The 19,271-nt window shown below is 34.8% G+C and overlaps 1 protein-coding gene across 5 annotated transcripts; it reads right to left on the reverse strand.

Moving 5' to 3' along the window:
- Window positions 1-207: 207 nt before the first annotated feature.
- On the reverse strand, window positions 208-18,774 carry rrbp1b (ribosome binding protein 1b). 5 transcript variants are annotated; one of them, XM_029428280.1, is made up of 24 exons: window positions 18,732-18,774; window positions 14,818-15,469; window positions 14,587-14,726; window positions 13,496-13,618; window positions 13,001-13,153; window positions 12,645-12,763; window positions 11,179-11,332; window positions 10,685-10,781; window positions 10,399-10,478; window positions 10,272-10,309; window positions 9,951-10,040; window positions 9,750-9,795; window positions 9,268-9,302; window positions 9,060-9,147; window positions 8,175-8,255; window positions 7,995-8,087; window positions 7,457-7,528; window positions 5,138-5,224; window positions 2,728-2,820; window positions 1,423-1,488; window positions 1,260-1,352; window positions 973-1,056; window positions 640-696; window positions 208-335 (listed from the first exon to the last, which is right to left on the reverse strand). In XM_029428280.1, exons 2-24 carry the CDS (start codon window positions 15,440-15,442, stop codon window positions 300-302), a joined length of 2,550 nt encoding a protein of 849 aa, XP_029284140.1. In that variant the 5' UTR covers window positions 15,443-15,469; window positions 18,732-18,774; the 3' UTR covers window positions 208-299. The 5 variants fall into 5 exon arrangements, with proteins under 5 accessions (XP_029284140.1, XP_029284139.1, XP_029284143.1 ...); XM_029428279.1 differs by having other exon boundaries at window positions 10,272-10,330; XM_029428283.1 differs by lacking the exon at window positions 9,951-10,040.
- Between the last annotated feature and the right edge of the window lie 497 nt (window positions 18,775-19,271).

Consider the following 19,271-nt stretch of genomic DNA (forward strand, 5'->3'; position numbering starts at 1 on the left):
GTCTTTTAAGCACTTATGAACAATTGAGTGGAAACAACATTTGCGAAATCTTTAAGTAAAATGTTTTACTTGATAAACACATTTCTTTATTGAATCTTCATAAAGCAAAAATGTTTAAATAAAAAAGCTGAAATAATGGAAATGCAAAGCATGTTGTGCAGGTGTTAGCACGTTCATGTGTCCGAGGGGAAGGAAAACATCACGAGGTCTCAGACGCTTCACTTTATTTGTCTCAATAAAACAGCGAGAAGCTTCACTGGGAAACTAAACACACTCCTCATCTGTTGTGTTGGCACGCTTCACACCGGCGTCTCCTCCTTCACCTGGACCGTCCCCTGCACACAGAACAATCCAGAACAAAACAACATTTTAACTCCCATTTTAACGAATTGACATTTAAAAGTCTCGCCAAAATAAGTCTGAAGAAACGTTTCAACGTTTCCATTCAATCAAGTGAAAAACGCAGATTTGTGTAGCTTTGAGACGTGCTGATAAATACACATTGTTATTATTAAAGTTCTTGAAGGAGCAACATCTCTCATGACTTTTACTTTGACGAGGCCCGGCAGGGAGGGCATTAACATTAATTAATTAACATTAACATTTAAATGTTTAAATGTAAAATAAAGAGACAGAAACCTCGAGCGGAGCCGCAGAACTCTGATCCGCCTGCAGCGCCAACACTTCCTGTCGAGCCTGAAACACCAACAGTCAGTATGTGTTATTAATAATATGTATTATTAATAATGTGTTACTAATAATATGTATTATTAATAATGTGTTATTAATAACATATTATTAATAATATGTATTGATAATAATGTGTTATTATTAACACATTATTAGTAACACATTATTAGTAACACATTATTAATAATACGTATTGATAATAATGTGTTATTAGTAACACATTATTAGTAACACATTATTAATAATACGTATTGATAATAATGTGTTATTATTAACCCTAACCTGCTGCAGCTCTCGGTCCAGCTGCTGTCGCTGCTCCTGCTCCGCCTGCAGCCGGACGGACATCTGCTGCACCTGATTCTGCACCTGTAGGATTTAATAAAGTTTCACAGTTTTAGGATTTCATTACTTTTGTTTTGATCTTTGTAATTATTTCGGCTCAGTCGGTCAGCAGGATTACAGAACAGCTGTTTCCTGCGACTTGATGAAAAGGTGCAGCGTGAGATGTTTCCTCTCACGATGTCCAGCAACACGTTACATACAGTCGTTTCAAAGTAATGTGTCCTGACCTGAGCGAGCTCCTCGCTGCAGCTCTGGGTGAAGCTCGCCTCCTCCAGCTGTTTCTCCAGCTGAGCCTCCAACAGCATCAGCTGCTCCTTCAGCTGAAACACAGACTCCACGTTAGCGTCAGGCTTCACCTGCTGATGTTCAAACAGGACGCAGAGGACAAACCTGCGGAGTGTCTTCTGTCTCCGGCGTCTGGACTTTGTCCTCCAGCTGCTTCAGCTGGTCCAGGACCTGCAGACAGCAGGGAACCACCAGATCACAGCATCATTATCACATCATCACGTTGTCCCTCCTATTCTCGTAGACACGATGTTTCCGTTACGTTCTGAATTATTATAACAAACGTTTATGAAGTTTACTCGTGTTCAGCAGGAAGATCTGCACAGATTTACACTTTGTGAGTTTTAAAGTTTAAATTATATATATAATAAAAATATAAATGAAGAAGCTAAAGTTCGGCTATAAAGGAGCTACAGCTAACGGGGGCTAATGTTAGCGTGATGACGTTTTTAAAACGCATAGAAGCTTCAGAAATCCACATCAGCATATATATATATATATATATATATATATATATATATATATATATATATAATATGTATTTATTTTATATATAATATTTATTTTATATATAATATGTATTTATGTTATTTATAATATGTATTTATTTTATATGTAATATGTATTTTATATATAATATGTATTTATTTTATATATAATATGTATTTATTTTGTATATAATATGTATTTATTTTATATATAATATGTATTTATTTTGTATATATGTATTTATTTTATATATAATATGTATTTATTTTGTATATAATATGTATTATTTTATTATACTATGTATTTTATATCTCCTATTATTTCTTTTCTATATGATATGTATTTTTTTATCTCTCCTATGTTTTTTTTTTTCTCCTATGTATTTATTTATCTTGTCCTCTGTCTTTTATCTCCTTTTTTTTTTATTCGTATTTTATTATCTATGTATTTTTTTACTATACTCTGTATTCTTTTTTTTTTTATTCTTCTCTTTCTTTTTTTTCCTCTTTTTTCTTTTTCTCTCTCCTGTATTTCTTTTCTCTTCTTTCTTTCTTTTATCTTCCTTTTCTTTTCTCCTCTTTCTCTTCTTTCTCTTTCTCTTCTTTCTTTTCTTTTCTCTGTTCTTTCTTTTCTCTCTCCTCTTCTTTTTTTCCTTCTCCTCTTCTTTCTTTTTCTCTCCTCTTCTTTCTTTTCTCTTCCTCTTTCTTTTCTCTCTCTCTTTCTTTCTTTTCTCTCTCTCTTTCTTTCTTTTCTTTCTCCTCTTTCATTATATTATAATATGTATTTATTTTATATATAATATGTATTTATTTTATTTATATATGTATTATTTATATGTAATATTTATTTTATATATAATATGTATTTATTTTATATATAATATGTATTTATTTTATATACATATATATAATCTAAACTCACTGCTTGTTTCTGCTCGTCGGCCTCAGACACTTTGTTCTTCCAGACGATTTCTTCTTCTGCAGAACGGCGCTGCAGAGCCTGAAGCTCCACTTCCTGTCAGAGAAGAAAACTCAATTTAAAAAAACAATGAATCCTTCCTGAGGTGGAAGTTTCCTCTGAGGCTGAAGCACACATCTTTTTAGAAATTGGTCAAAACGTTTGTCTAAAAAGTGAGATTTTATTCTCATATTATATTTAGTCTTTCTGATGCTTTTAAGATTTTGGACCAATCAGAACAAATGTTTTCACTTTTCATACTTAATATAGTTTATAAAGGTAATATAATCTATAAAGCAATATAGTATTTAATATAATCTATAAAGTAATATAGTATTTAATATAATCTATAAAGTAATATAATCTTTAATATAATCTATAAAGTAATATAATCTTTAATATAATCTATAAAGTAATATAATCTTTAATATAATCTATAAAGTAATATAGTATTTAATATAATCTATAAAGTAATATAATCTTTAATATAATCTATAAAGTAATGTAATCTTTAATATAATCTATAAAGTAATATAGTATTTAATATAATCTATAAAGTAATATAATCTTTAATATAATCTATAAAGTAATATAATCTTTAATATAATCTATAAAGTAATATAATCTTTAATATAATCTATAAAGTAATATAGTCTTTAATATAATCTATAAAGTAATATAATCTTTAATATAATCTATAAAGTAATATAATCTTTAATATAATCTATAAAGTAATATAATCTTTAATATAATCTATAAAGTAATATAGTATTTAATATAATCTATAAAGTAATATAATCTTTAATATAATCTATAAAGTAATATAATCTTTAATATAATCTATAAAGTAATATAATCTTTAATATAATCTATAAAGTAATATAGTATTTAATATAATCTATAAAGTAATATAGTATTTAATATAATCTATAAAGTAATATAGTATTTAATATAATCTAAAGTAAAATAATCTATAATATAATCTATAAAGTAATATAATCTTTAATATAATCTATAAAGTAATATAATCTTTAATATAATCTATAAAGTAATATAATCTTTAATATAATCTATAAAGTAATATAGTCTTTAATATAATCTATAAAGTAATATAGTATTTAATGTAATCTATAAAGTAATATAATCTTTAATATAATCTATAAAGTAATATAGTCTTTAATATAATCTTTAATATAATCTTTAATATAATATTTAATATAATCTATAAAGTAATATAATCTTTAATATAATCTACAAAGTAATATAATCTTTAATATAATCTATAAAGGAATATAGTATTTAATATAATCTTTAATATAATCTTTAATATAATCTTTAATATAATCTATAAAGTAATATAATCTTTAATATAATCTATAAAGTAATATAGTATTTAATATAATCTTTAATATAATATTTAATATAATCTATAAAGTAATATAGTATTTAATATAATCTTTAATATAATCTTTAATATAATATTTAATATAATCTATAAAGTAATATAATCTTTAATATAATCTATAAAGTAATATAGTATTTAATATAATCTTTAATATAATCTTTAATATAATATTTTATATAATCTATAAAGTAATATAATATTTAATATAATCTATAAAAGTAATATAAAGTTTAATATAATCTATAAAGTAATATAGTATTTAATATAATCTTTAATATAATCTTTAATATAATATTTAATATAATCTATAAAGTAATATAATATTTAATATAATCTTTAATATAATATTTAATATAATATTTAATGTAATCTATAAAGTAATATAATCTTTAATATAATCTATAAAGTAATATAGTATTTAATATAATCTTTAATATAATATTTAATATAATCTATAAAGTAATATAATATTTAATATAATCTATAAAAGTAATATAAAGTTTAATATAATCTTTAATATAATCTATAAAGTAATATAATCTTTAATATAATCTATAAAGTAATATAATCTTTAATATAATCTATAAAGGAATATAGTATTTAATATAATCTTTAATATAATCTTTAATATAATCTATAAAGTAATATAGTATTTAATATAATCTTTAATATAATATTTAATATAATCTATAAAGTAATATAATATTTAATATAATCTATAAAAGTAATATAAAGTTTAATATAATCTTTAATATAATCTATAAAGTAATATAATCTTTAATATAATCTATAAAGTAATATAAAGTTTAATATAATCTTTGGTGACAAATTAGTTAAAAATGAACTGAAACTGTTCGAGAGAAACTATAAAAGATGTTCAAGTAAATTACAATAACCCATATAAAGAGTGAGATTAAAAACGTTCAGGTGTATTAATAACCAGATTAATGAACATGAAGTTGTTGTTACCGTTTCCTGCAGCAGCTTCGTGCTGTGATCGAACTCGGCCTGCAGGTCGGTCTGTTTCCTCTCCGCCTCGCTCAGCCGAGACTGCAGCTGAGCAACAAAGCACACATATATATATATATATACACACGTAAATATATATATTTATACACACTTAGATATACATATATATATTTATACACACGTAAATATATATATTTATACACACTTAAATATACATATATATATTTATACACACGTAAATATATATATTTATACACACATAAATATACATATATATATTTATACACACATAAATATACATATATTTATACACACATAAATATACATATATATTTATACACACATAAATATACATATATATATTTATACACACATAAATATACATATATATATTTATACACACATAAATATACATATATATATTTATACACACATAAATATACATATATATATATTTATACACACATAAATATACATATATATATATTTATACACACATAAATACACATATATATATTTATACACACATAAATATATATATATATATTTATACACACATAAATATACATATATATATTTATACACACATAAATATACATATATTTATACACACATAAATATACATATATTTATACACACATAAATATACATATATATATTTATACACACATAAATATACATATATATATTTATACACACATAAATATACATATATATATTTATACACACATAAATATACATATATATATATTTATACACACATAAATACACATATATATATTTATACACACATAAATATATATATATATATTTATACACACATAAATATACATATATATATTTATACACACATAAATATACATATATTTATACACACATAAATATACATATATATATATTTATACACACATAAATATACATATATATATTTATACACACATAAATATACATATATATATTTATACACACATAAATATACATATATATATTTATACACACATAAATATACATATATATATTTATACACACATAAATACACATATATATATATTTATACACACATAAATATACATATATATATTTATACACACATAAATACACATATATATATATTTATACACACATAAATATACATATATATATTTATACACACATAAATATACATATATATATATTTATACACACATAAATAGACATATATATATTTATACACACATAAATACACATATATATATTTATACACACATAAATATACATATATATATTTATACACACATAAATATACATATATATATTTATACACACATAAATATACATATATATATTTATACACACATAAATATACATATATATATTTATACACATAAATATACATATATATATTTATACACACATAAATATACATATATTTTATACACACATAAATATACATATATATATTTATACACACATAAATATACATATATATATTTATACACACATAAATATACATATATTATACACACATAAATATACATATATTTATAACACACAATAAATATACATATATATTTATACACACATAGAATTACAATATTATGTATACACACATAAATATACATATATATTTATACACACCATACATATACATATATATATTATACACACATAAATATACAACTATATGTTATAATACACACAATAAATATACATAATAATGTATACACACAATAAATATACATATATTATACACACATAAATATACTATATATTTATACACACATAAATATACATATATTTATACACACATACATATACATATATATGTTTATACACACATAAATATACATATATTTATACACACATACATATACATATATATATTTATACACACATAAATATACATATATTTATACACACATAAATATACATATATTTATACACACATAAATATACATATATTTATACACACATACATATACATATATATATTTATACACACATAAATATTCAGCTCCTTTAAATGTTTCTTTGATTAATTTCTATAAAGGTTTTAAGAAAAGTGTGAAAGTCTAGAAAAAGTTCCTTAAAAACTAAACTTCATGAAAACACTTCCAGAGTTTTATAAAGAATCTTTTTGAGTTCCTGAAGAAGTTCATATAATATAAATTCATGAAAACACTTAAAAACGTTCTTGAAAATATTCTCAAAGTCATTTCTAAAACGTTCTTGAGGTTTAAATGTATTTATTTTACTTCCAGGAAATGTCTCAAGTTCCTTTAAAAAGTTTCTTCTTGAATAATCTCTGGAGTCTGAAGCAGCTGTTGTTGTTGTTTTTACCTCCGAGTGAGAACTCTCCGCTTCACTTTTACTCTCCTGAACTTTCTGAGTAAAAAGTTCCAGCCAGTCGCTCTGCAGAGGAAACACATTATTATTAATACCAATTATAATAAAAGTTATGTTAATAATGAATACAATAATTATTGTAATATTAATAATAATAGTAATAGTAATAGTAATAGTAATGTTAATAATGAATACAATAATTATTATTATTATTATAATATCAAGACACCCAAGGACAAGGAATATGATAATAATATGTATTATTATTATTATTATTATTATTATTATTATTATTATTATTAATAGTGTTGTTATAATTATAAGAATGATTATAGGATTATTATAGGATTGTTTTATTAAAATGTGACAAAACTTCATAAATGTCACATTTTTGGACAATGGGGGCAAACGTTGCTTCCCAAATATGTTTTACATGTCTAACACTGGATTTATGTGTGAGGATGTTTCATCAAAAAGTGTTTAGTTTAGAATTCTTATAAAAATATTATTGTTATTGTTATTATTGACCGACCTGCTCCGCCTCCACAGAGACGCCAGGAAACAGAACCTGCAGCGACGCCTGGAAGTCCAGACACAGGGCAGCAAACCTGGACTCCACTTCAGTCTGTAAATATCAACATGTTTCAGGTCATTACAGACAAACCTCACAATAAAAGTGAGTTTGATTCATTGTCATGTTTAATAAGCTGACCAGCGCCACTTTAAGCTCCGCCTCTCGCTGCTCGCTCTGGCGCTCTGCACACGAAAGCGTCGCCGTGGTGTCCTGCAGCTCCTGCAGAGCACGAGCATCCATCAGACTCACTCTGGAGTGCAGATGTTAAATAACTTAAAATAATAATACAACTGTTCAAACTTCCCAGAAGTTCTGAAGAATATTTTAAGAATCCTGACTTTATTTGATCCCGTTTCTCTCTCTGAATAAACCCGTCGTGAACTTGTGGATCTGTTGCTCTGACATGTTGTTGCTCTGACATGTTGTTGCTCTGACATGTTGTTGCTCTGACATGTTGTTGCTCTGACATATTGTTGCTCTGACATGTTGTTGCTCTGACATGTTGTTGCTCTGACATGTTGTTGCTCTGACATGGTGTTGCTCTGACATGTTGTTGCTCTGACATGTTGTTGCTCTGACATGTTGTTGCTCTGACATATTGTTGCTCTGACATGGTGTTGCTCTGACATGTTGTTGCTCTGACATGGTGTTGCTCTGACATGTTGTTGCTCTGACATGTTGTTGCTCTGACATATTGTTGCTCTGACATGGTGTTGCTCTGACATGTTGTTGCTCTGACATATTGTTGCTCTGACATGTTGTTGCTCTGACATAATGTTGCTCTGACATGTTGTTGCTCTGACATGTTGTTGCTCTGACATGTTGTTGCTCTGACATGTTGTTTCTCTGACATGTTGTTGCTCTGACATATTGTTGCTCTGACATGGTGTTGCTCTGACATGTTGTTGCTCTGACATGGTGTTGCTCTGACATGTTGTTGCTCTGACATGTTGTTGCTCTGACATGATGTTGCTCTGACATGTTGTTGCTCTGACATATTGTTGCTCTGACATGTGGACTCACGTTGCCGTGGTTACGAGCCTGATGCAGCTCCTCTCTGAGCTGCTGAAGTTCTTCCTCCAGACGCAGCAGCTGAGAGTCTTCCTCCAGACTGACAACAAACACAACAGCTGAACACGTGCAGACTCTGGTGTTTCAATAAATGCTTCGTTAAAATATTGAAATCTGTTCTAAACACAAAGTCATAACCTGTGAGAGAGTTTGTTGTTACCTTTCAAACGGCTGCTCAGACTCACTTCCTGATCCCTGCGGAGGACAAGAAGAACGGTGGGGGGACATGTTTGAAAGGGGGGCATTGAGGGGTGTGTGTGTGTGTGGAAGGGTTACGTGGCAGCCATGATAACAGCTGTTTCTCTGAAGGAGTTTCAGTTATTCCTTCAGCATTTAAAGCACTCGAGCTTCACTGAAGCAAACGAGGTTCCGAACTTTGTTCTGTAACATATTGAAGCTCAGACGATGAGCAGTGTTTCCTCTACCATTGTCTTGGAGGGGCACTGCGCCCCCCTGAAATTCAAGGTGGTTTTTTTGGTTTTATATTCACAACTCACTTTTCACATTGACGGGTCTTTTTTATTAAATAAACACTTATGTTATTGATCTAATTTTTGTCGCACGGTCAGCACACCCCCCAAAGCAGTAAAGCTCGGGAAAACCCTGAGCGTCAGACCGGAAACATGCTGAATTCAAACGTACGTCTTTCTGCGTCTGATCTCCGGCTGCTGCTTCATCCTGCTTCTCTCTGAGGACACAAAGAAACAACATTTACTATTTAAAAAAATCATAATTTATAATGGAGAATGTGTCCGAGCTGCAGTTCCTCTGACGTCCACCAGGTGCTGCTGTGATCAATATGAATAATATCATCATGAGCTCCATATGTTTAGTGTTTCTGACCTCTGTGATGATATCATAAGCTGTAGCTCCGCCCTCATCTGAGAGAGCTCCGCCTCCAGAGTGACGACCTGCTCGTCTCTGAGCTGCACGCTGACAGGAAGTCACACAGGAAGTCAAACTACAGGCCGCCACAACCTTTGCACTCTGCCGCACGTATACACTTTAATGCCTCTCGGCCACACGCAGACAGGTGTAGGTCACAAACATGGATATTTTTTAAAACTCTGGTTAAGATATCTGTATACGTGACAGAGCCTCAGGTTCATAATATAATAATAATAATAATAACAATAATAACAACAACGTGGCAGAAGCAGTTACCTGTTCGTCAGCTGCTCCACTTCAGACGAGCGGTCCACCTGCACACACACAGATTCAGACTGCTGCTATATTAACGCTCTGAACACAGAAACGTTGGTCTGTTAGATTTAGGTGTGCAGGGTATTACCTGGACTGCAGCCTGCTTCTCCAGCTGGTCCTTGAGCTCCTGCAGTTCGGTTTCTCTGGACGCCAGTGCCCCCTGCAGCTCTGAGGTACAAAATAAAAAGTTGTGATTTTTACTGTTGTCCGGTTTCTGGTTCATATGGACGTGATGGAAACACAAAAGGTTTGATGTCCGATACACTCGCTGTGTTTCAGCTGAAATCGCAGGACGTCACAGTAAATATGGACGAACACATTCTGGGATCTGTTTGGCAAACTATTTTTGAAACTAATATTGCAGAAACACTCACGGCTAACGGCAGCAGCTTCCTGCTGCGCTGCGTTCAGCTGCAAACGCACTTCCTCCAGTCGCTGCTGCAGAGCGCGCTCAGTTTCGTCCCGGACAAGCTGCACAGACAGGAACACGGGTCACTTCCTGTTAACTCCACCGTCTGATTGGTTCTTAAAATTAAGACTTTTTGGACAAATACATTCCCAAAGTTTTTCTTTATAAAGAAAAATGTCTATTTAGTTTTGCACTGCGGACGGTACCTCCTTGACGCAGGCGTGAGTCTCAGCAGATCGACGTAGAGACGCCGTGACGTCAGTTGTACGCCGTAGTTTTAAAAATCTGGGTCGAGTGAATAATTCTGTTGCTGTTGAGTGTTGCTTGGCTATTTAAACATTGCAGGTTTGTGCAGAACGTCGCAGTACCAGATACTATCCACAACGCTAATGGAAAACTAAAAGAGAGCGAGTCCAGTGGAGCATACCAGGCAGCGGAAATGCGTTCTGTGTTTCTGACCTGTGCTTGTGCCAATTTCTGCTCGCCGGCGGCCATCTTGGCCTCCAGGCTCTTCCTGCGCTCTTCGTCGGCCCGCAGAGCGTCGGTTCGCTCGGTCAACTCCCGACCCAGACGCACACAGTCCTGCCGGACACGAGCCAGCTCCGCATTCTGCCTGTAGGGGGGGAGAGAGCGGAGGATCGAAGGACTGACGCATATCAGTAGATAAACAGGACTCATTTTTAAACGTCATTAAATCAGCTTTAACTTTAAATCGGGCACAGAACTTTAAAATTATCTTAAAACTAAGAAAGGTTTAATTTAACCCTTTATTTAAATGTGAGATTACAACCTAGATTACATTTAATCCTGTTGCACCAAATCTTTAAACTCCAATTTAAAGTGTGGTTAATGATCAAGGTTAACTTTTTAAATGGCCACCATTTTGAGATGGATTGAGCAAAATAAAGTTAAAGGAAGGACTTGAGTTTTCTGTTTTCCCTCACCTTCCTCAACACCAAGCTTTTCTCAAAGGATGAGAAATTTGCTTTTTTGCCGAGTCATCACGAGTAGCTAACTGACTGTTTAGCTAGCTAGCTAACGATGAAACATTTTGTTGAATAATACGGAGCAGCCGAAACTTTAATGCTGAATATCTGATAGCACGCAAATGTATTTGTTGAATTTAATTTGGATTTAGAGTCTTTACAGAGGTCTGCTGGATTAACTTCTTTGAATCCGAGTTTTGCTATAAACTATAAATGTCCTGTTCATGTGTCCCGGAGTCCGTTGATGAAGCTCTGCTGGCTGAATCCTCAGCTCTATTAAATATGAGTTGAATTACTTTGTTTTTGGTTATTAAGCACCAGAGTTACCAGAGCTTCAGTTTCACCAGCTATAACAGCGTTCTGGATGTTGGCGTGAGCGTTATTTACGAGTCAGAAACTGAAACTCAGATGTGACGTATGAAGTTCTTTGGAGAACGAGTTTGATAGATCCATAGCGTGGACTCGTGTTGTAGGGCTGCACGTTTATATCGTTTCAGCATCAAATGAAATCAAACACTTTTTGTTGCTTGATACAAAAGGAAAACTCACTTCTTATTAGAGAAGATACAACAGAAAAACAGAAAGTCTCAACACGCAGTCTGACGACCTAGATGTTACTGCTTCTTTGTAAACAGCTTGTGATGTATATTGTGTCTACTGGGTTGTGTTTGTCTTCACCCCGTCTAGGTCACAACATCATGTCCAAGTGGAAGATTCCTATTGGTTGAATCCACCTATAAAATATCCACTTTGTCCCATGATGTCTGTTTGATGCGGAAACACGTCTGAATTAGTTTGTAGGTCTAATATGAACGTAACATTACGATAAAGGCTGTTTGATTGTTTGGAAAGAGAGTGCCATGGAGTTGTATCCTCATCCAGAGAGCAAACAAGCTCCAGGACGCTGCTCCCCGAACACCTTTGGACGGTGTGTGTTACCTGCTCTCAGCCTGGCTGGTTGCCTGGTTCAGGGCATCTCGGAGGATTGAGTTCTCCTGCTGCAGCCGGGCCAGCTGAGCGTTGGGACCGTTTTCCAGCTGTTCCTGCAGACTACCGATCTGTTCCGGGTTAACAGACAGTTAGCTAAACATGCTACAAACACTGTGCATCTGCGCCAGCTAACAACTAGCAAGAACCCGAGATCTGAGACTAGAATTCACTATTAAAACTGCTTTGAAAGGAAAATGGACTTATGACTTGAAACGGACCTACCTTTAAGGACCTGAGACCTGACTTGGACAAACCTTCAAAAACTTTCCTTTCACAAATTCAAAGTCGTTCAAAGTTAGTCGTACCTTGTGGTTGAGCTGCTCGGTATGTTTCTGGTGTTCCTGGTCAGAAGTCTCCATCTTGGCCCGGATAGTGTTGACCTTCTGAACCTGAGCACTCAGCTCCGCCTTCTGACGGGCATCAGAAGACGCCATCTTGGATTTCTCCAAACCAAGTTCCTGAAGAAGGAAACATGGCAAACGTTGACTTTCTTGAGAAAAACTGAAGGTCTGAACATGAACCTCCCACTGTACTTAAGTATCCGTAAAATAGTGTGTGTAAGTGTGTCTTCTGAGTGGAGGCAGGTGCTTTGTTTCAGATACTTGTGAATCATTTAAGAAAGGTCTAATTCCGTCTAGAACATTTAGTTCTCCTGACTTGTCGTTGGACCTTTAGAGGAGCAAGATATTTTAAAGTGTCTTTGATTCAGTTCCTTGTTTGGTAGCATTGTTGTGACAATCAAACAGATCTGAAGGAATAAATCTTGCAGAGATCACATGATCTGAAGCTGCTCGGCTCACCTTGCTGAGCTCTCGAAGGCGGCTCTTGGCGGTGGCGGCGCCCTCCTGCTCGCTGGTCAGCAGCTTCTCTTTCTCCTCCAGCTGTTTCTTCAGAGTGGACAGTGGGTCTCCTTTCTGACAGGCCTGAGTGTCACACAAAGACTCAACTTTACAGTTTGATGAGATATATTCAAAACTTCTCCAACACGGAGAATCTTTTAAGGCTGCTTTCAGGTCATGAGGTAAAGTGCCCACACCGTCTGATCAAGATCTCAATTATCAGACTAATGAATGAACATTAGTACATAACCACGTAATGTACAACGTCACACAAGCAGCGTTTTAACTTTGCCTGGTACTTATTTTAACCCAAACCATGATCTTTTCCTCCACATAGTAACATATATGTCGTTTTGGGAGTCACAAACAACCTGTTCTGTCCGTTTGGTGCATTTACAAAATCATTCAGGTTTATTTACCTCGGACACTAGACTGGTGGAACGTAAGTAAGTGTGCTATCTGCTAACGTTAGTGGGTGTACAATCTGTTACGAGACAGTATTTTCTGCTAACATCAACCTCAAATAAAACCTGTTTGCTGTCCTGCTCCTAAATGATGGAACGAGCTCCACATGATGTCAGGTCAGCAGGAAGTCTGCACACCTTCTGCAGACTGAACCTTTTTACACTGCAGCTGGACAGTAATACTACAAATATATATATATTTTATTATTTCTGTATCTAGCCAGCAAACTTGTGCTGTGGGAGCCAACACACGGGCACTGATCACGAAGGCATCCCGCAATAACATATGTGGATGTACTCAGGAAAGATGCGGGAGCAGAAAATACGGACGAGCTAGCCAGATGCATGGAGGATCGGGATGACTGGACGCACCGATGGAGGGCCCGTCTGAGGACGACCTAGTAGTATGTAGCACTTATATTTAGTTTGGCTTATTTGAAGCTAAAGTTCCTGCAGGATTCTTGCTGTTGTATGTTCATGATTATTTGCACTTAAAGTCTCTTAAGTCGCTTTGGAGAAAAGCGTCAGCTACATGTAATGTAGTGAAAGTACCAGCAGCTGACATGAACTAGTGAACTGTGTATCTACCAGCTGCCAGGAGTCGTGGCGGACCCCAGCCTTCCGGTTCAAGACCTCTATGAGTTTGTGCATCTCGTCGTTGCTGAGCGTCACGTTGGACACGGCAGACAGCAGCTCGCCGTATGGCAGCAGCTGGGAGGAGTCGGCCACTTAAAGAGAAACCAGAACAAAACACAAACCATTTAATTAAACATTATTCTACAGCAGAGTCCGAAGATCCCGGGTCATGAGCTTCCTCACCTGGCTCCGGTTTGTTTTTGGACTTCTTCTTCTTGCTCGCGGTCTCTTTGGGTTCTTCAGTTTTAGCAGCAGACGTTTCTTTGGTGCCTTCAGTGATGACGTTCACCGGAGAAACATCTACCACCGGCGCCACGGCCATGAGCAGAACTTCCTTAGCGACCGTTTCCACCACCGCAGCTGGCTCCACCTTGGCGGACTTCTTCTTCTTCTTCTCCTTTGGCGAGGGGGCTGGAGGAGACTCGGCGGCAGTGACCACAGTGGGTTCTGGTGTTGGCTGGGGTTCAGGTGCAGCGGCAGGCTCAGCTGCAGGTTCAGGGTCAGATTCTGGCTCGGTACTCAGCGCCACCTCAGGCTCCTCGCCTCCATCACTTCCTGGTTCTGAGAGCTTCTCCTCAGGCCGGTCCTCCTTCTTCTTGGATTTGTTCTTCTTCTCCAGATTCTTGTCCTTCTTCTTCTTCTCTGCTTTCTGGGGCTGTGTGTGCTTGCGGCGCTGTTTGGCCAGCGCCTCCTCATACGACGTCTCCTTCATGGAGAGCGTGGAGACGAGGGCGATGCCCACCGCCGAGATGAACATGAAGCCTCCAAAGACCATGAAGCCGAGAGTCTGCGGGTCGGAGACGTCCATGACTGATCAGCGTGTCACACAGGAAGTCTGGAGGACAAAGACGACGGACATTTAGCAGGTAGAAAAAGAGCTTGAGTCTGTCAGTCCCTGAGTCCCTGAGTCCCTGAGTCTGTGAGTCCCTGAGTCTGTGAGTCCCTGAGTCTGTGAGTCTGTGAGTCCCTGAGTCTGTGAGTCTGTGAGTCTGTGAGTCCCTAAGTCTGTGAGTCCCTGAGTCCCTGAGTCTGTGAGTCCCTGAGTCCCTGAGTCTGTGAATCTGTGAGTCTGTGAGTCCCTGAGTCTGTGAGTCCCTGAGTCTGTGAGTCCCTGAGTCCCTGAGTCTGTGAGTCCCTGAGTCTCTGAGTCCCTGAGTCCCTGAGTCTGTGAGTCTGTGAGTCTCTGAGTCTGTGAGTCTGTGAGTCCCTGAGTCTGTGAGTCCCTGAGTCTGTGAGTCCCTGAGTACCTGAGTCTCTGAGTCTCTGAGTCCCTGAGTCTGTGAGTCCTTGAGTCTGTGAGTCCCTGAGTCTGTGAGTCCCTGAGTCCCTGAGTATGTGAGTCCCTGAGTCTGTGAGTCCCTGAGTTCCTGACTCTGTGAATCTGTGAGTCCCTGAGTCCCTGAGTCTGTGAGTCCCTGAGTCTGTGAGTCCCTGAGTCTGTGAGTCTGTGAGTCCCTGAGTCTGTGAGTCCCTGAGTCTGTGAGTCTGTGAGTCCCTGAGTCTGTGAGTCCCTGAGTCCCTGAGTCTGTGAGTCCCTGAGTCTCTGAGTCCCTGAGTCCCTGAGTCTGTGAGACATTTAGCAGGTAAAGAGAGCTCAAGTCTGTGAGTCCCTGAGTCTGTGAGTCCCTGAGTCCCTGAGTCCCTGAGTCCCTGAGTCCCTGAGTCTCTGAGTCCCTGAGTCCCTGAGTCTGTGAGTCCCTGAGTCTGTGAGTCCCTCAGTCTGTGAATCCCTGAGTCTCTGAGTCCCTGAGTCCCTGAGTCTGTGAGTCACTGAGTCTGTGAGTCTGTGAGTCCCTGAGTCTGTGAGTCCCTGAGTCTGTGAGTCTGTGAGTCTGTGAGTCCCTGCGTCCCTGAGTCTGTGAGTCCCTGAGTCCCTGAGTCCCTGAGTCCCTGAGTCTGTGAGTCTGTGAGTCCCTGAGTCCCTGAGTCTGTGAGTCCCTGAGTTCCTGAGTCTGTGAGTCCCTGAGTCCCTGAGTCTGTGACTCTGTGAGTCCCTGAGTCCCTGAGTCTGTGAGTCCCTGAGTTCCTGAGTCTGTGAGTCCCTGAGTCTGTGAGTCCCTGAGTCCCTGAGTCTGTGACTCTGTGAGTCCCTGAGTCCCTGAGTCTGTGAGGTTTGTGACGTCTTTTAAATCACTCAAAACGTATCTTTTTAAAAAAGTATTTCATTAACTTTCACAAACGGTTTATTTGTTTATTTTCCTAAATCCTGAAATGTTTTGAATCCTGGTTCAACATACAAAACCCTTTATACTGTAAATAAAGTTTATTATTATTGTTATAACATTTCAAACAATTATGTTAATTAGTCACGCGACAGAAAAATAATCTCCAATCATTTATATAATCTATAAATTGTTAAAAGTCTTTCAATGTTTTCAGCCTCAAATCTGAAGATTTTCTGCTTTTCTGTTTTATATTAAAGAGACAGAACAAGATATTAAAGACATTTAAAGATATTAAAGACATTTAAAGATATTAAAGACATTTAAAGATATTTAAAGTCTTTAAAGACTTTTAAAGACTTCAGGACGTTTTACAGATCAGGATGTAGAAGAGCAGAAATTCGTCCTCAACGTGAACATATTGATTTCTCCTGTTTGTTGTTTCCCTGCTGATCTCTGACTGGAGGTCAAAGTTCACATGTGACAGTTTCTCCATTTTAGAATAAAAAATAAAAATATTTATATAAACATAAGTTAAAGTAAAACGTCTTTATACCATTGTACTACAATAAATATGTATATTACAATATATTCTGTAATAATATTAATGCTGAGCTCTATGGTGTCGATGCAGAATAAATTATGAATGTTGTTTAATATGTTCAGTATAATATTATAATATAATACAGTATTAATGAAAAGTCATGTGAGTGGAATTATTATTAGAGTAAAATGGTTCAGAATGTACTTATATAAACTGTAGTTTAATGTATAAAGAGATTTTATTAACTCTTCATATGTTCGAGTGTAAATCTGAATATAATAAGATAAATGTAGCGCAGTAGAAGTATAAAGAAAGATTTAAATACTAAATAAAGTACCTTGTCATTGTACTTAACTTCTAAATGTCCTATATTTATACTTCCCACCACTAATATATAAAAGCTATTAAAACACTAACATTAAAGACACGTTTCACTTTTTACACTTTAAGTACATTTTGTTCCCAGAACTTCTGTCATCGCACTAAAGTAACATCTTGAAAGTAGAACTTTTATTTCTTTACTGCAGAATGTGAATATTGATTTCAAAATAAAAGAGAATAATCCCGTTAATATTCAGGATGTATAAATATGTTGTACAGTTCACACAGTGAGTCTGAGAAAGAGCGACGTGTCCGAGTTCACAATTAACCCTTTGTACTGTGGCACACGCACACACACGCACACACACACACACCCACACACGCACTCACACACAGAGACGCACCGACACACGCACGCCCAAACACGCACACACACACGCACACACACGCACGCGCGCACGCACACACACACACACACGCACGCGCGCACACACAAACGCACACACACACACACACTCACACTCACACACACAGTTATGTAACTTCTGAACACCTCAGGTGCAGAATTTCACATTAAAACTCACTTTTGTAAACCAAATAAAAGTTAAACCCCAGAGATGACTCCACGTGCAGTCTGCAGCCCTCACACTGTAGTTTATATCTGTGTTATATAATATTATATATATATATGTATACCATTAGTTTTATGCAGCTTTAACAGCCTGTCGGTGCTTTAAAGAGCTCCACAAACTTTCATCTTTTATCAGCGACACACACAACAGACAGTTCTGCAGAAAATCGTTAAAATAAGGTTTTTGTTTTATTAAAACTTTTCTTTCTCTACAGCTTCATATTTAAACATTCTGTCTCTTCTGGCGTTTTGAAGTCTATTTTTAAAAATCTTTTTTCTGAGAGTAAAATCCAAACTTTCTAACTTTTCAGCGTCAGTCTTTCTTGACCTCTTCAGTTTCAGAGTGTAGTTTTAGTTTTAGTCCGTAGTTTTAGTTGAGCAGTGAAATAAAAGCGCTTTAAATGAGTTTTAAATCAATATAGAAGAAAGTTTTTCTCACCTCAGCGGAGTCTGTCAGGCTGCAGAGTCGTGGCACTTTCTCTGAACGGGACCAGAAGCTCCGCCCCCCGCCGGCAGCGCGGCTCCTCATTGGTCAGCGAGGACATCATATTTAGCACAGCCCACTGACGTCATGGGAGATGTAGTTCTCTTAAAACTCCTGATTTTATTTATTAAAACATATTTGTACCGTTTGAAGAAACAAAAAACACTTTTTCTGCAACACATATATTCAGTGTTCAGACCTTTGTCTATGTTGCATTTTTGATAAAGTTTTATAAGCTGTAAAATATACTTTAAAATGTTTTTACTTATATTATTTTAATAACAAATAACTTTATCTTTAACGGAATTAAAAACATTTTATTTATTTAAAAAGGTTTGTTTCCTTTTCAGAAAAACATTTTTTTTTATTTCTGTCAGAAATAATCAAGAAAATATTTCTGCTTAATTTGTATTTTAGTAAATATTATTTCTGTGACAGAAGTAATGAAACATGTATGACATCAAATTAAATACATGTTTAAATATCATAAATAAA

This window comes from Cottoperca gobio, unplaced genomic scaffold, assembly GCF_900634415.1.
Source record: "Cottoperca gobio unplaced genomic scaffold, fCotGob3.1 fCotGob3_64arrow_ctg1, whole genome shotgun sequence".
Taxonomy (NCBI): domain Eukaryota; kingdom Metazoa; phylum Chordata; class Actinopteri; order Perciformes; family Bovichtidae; genus Cottoperca; species Cottoperca gobio.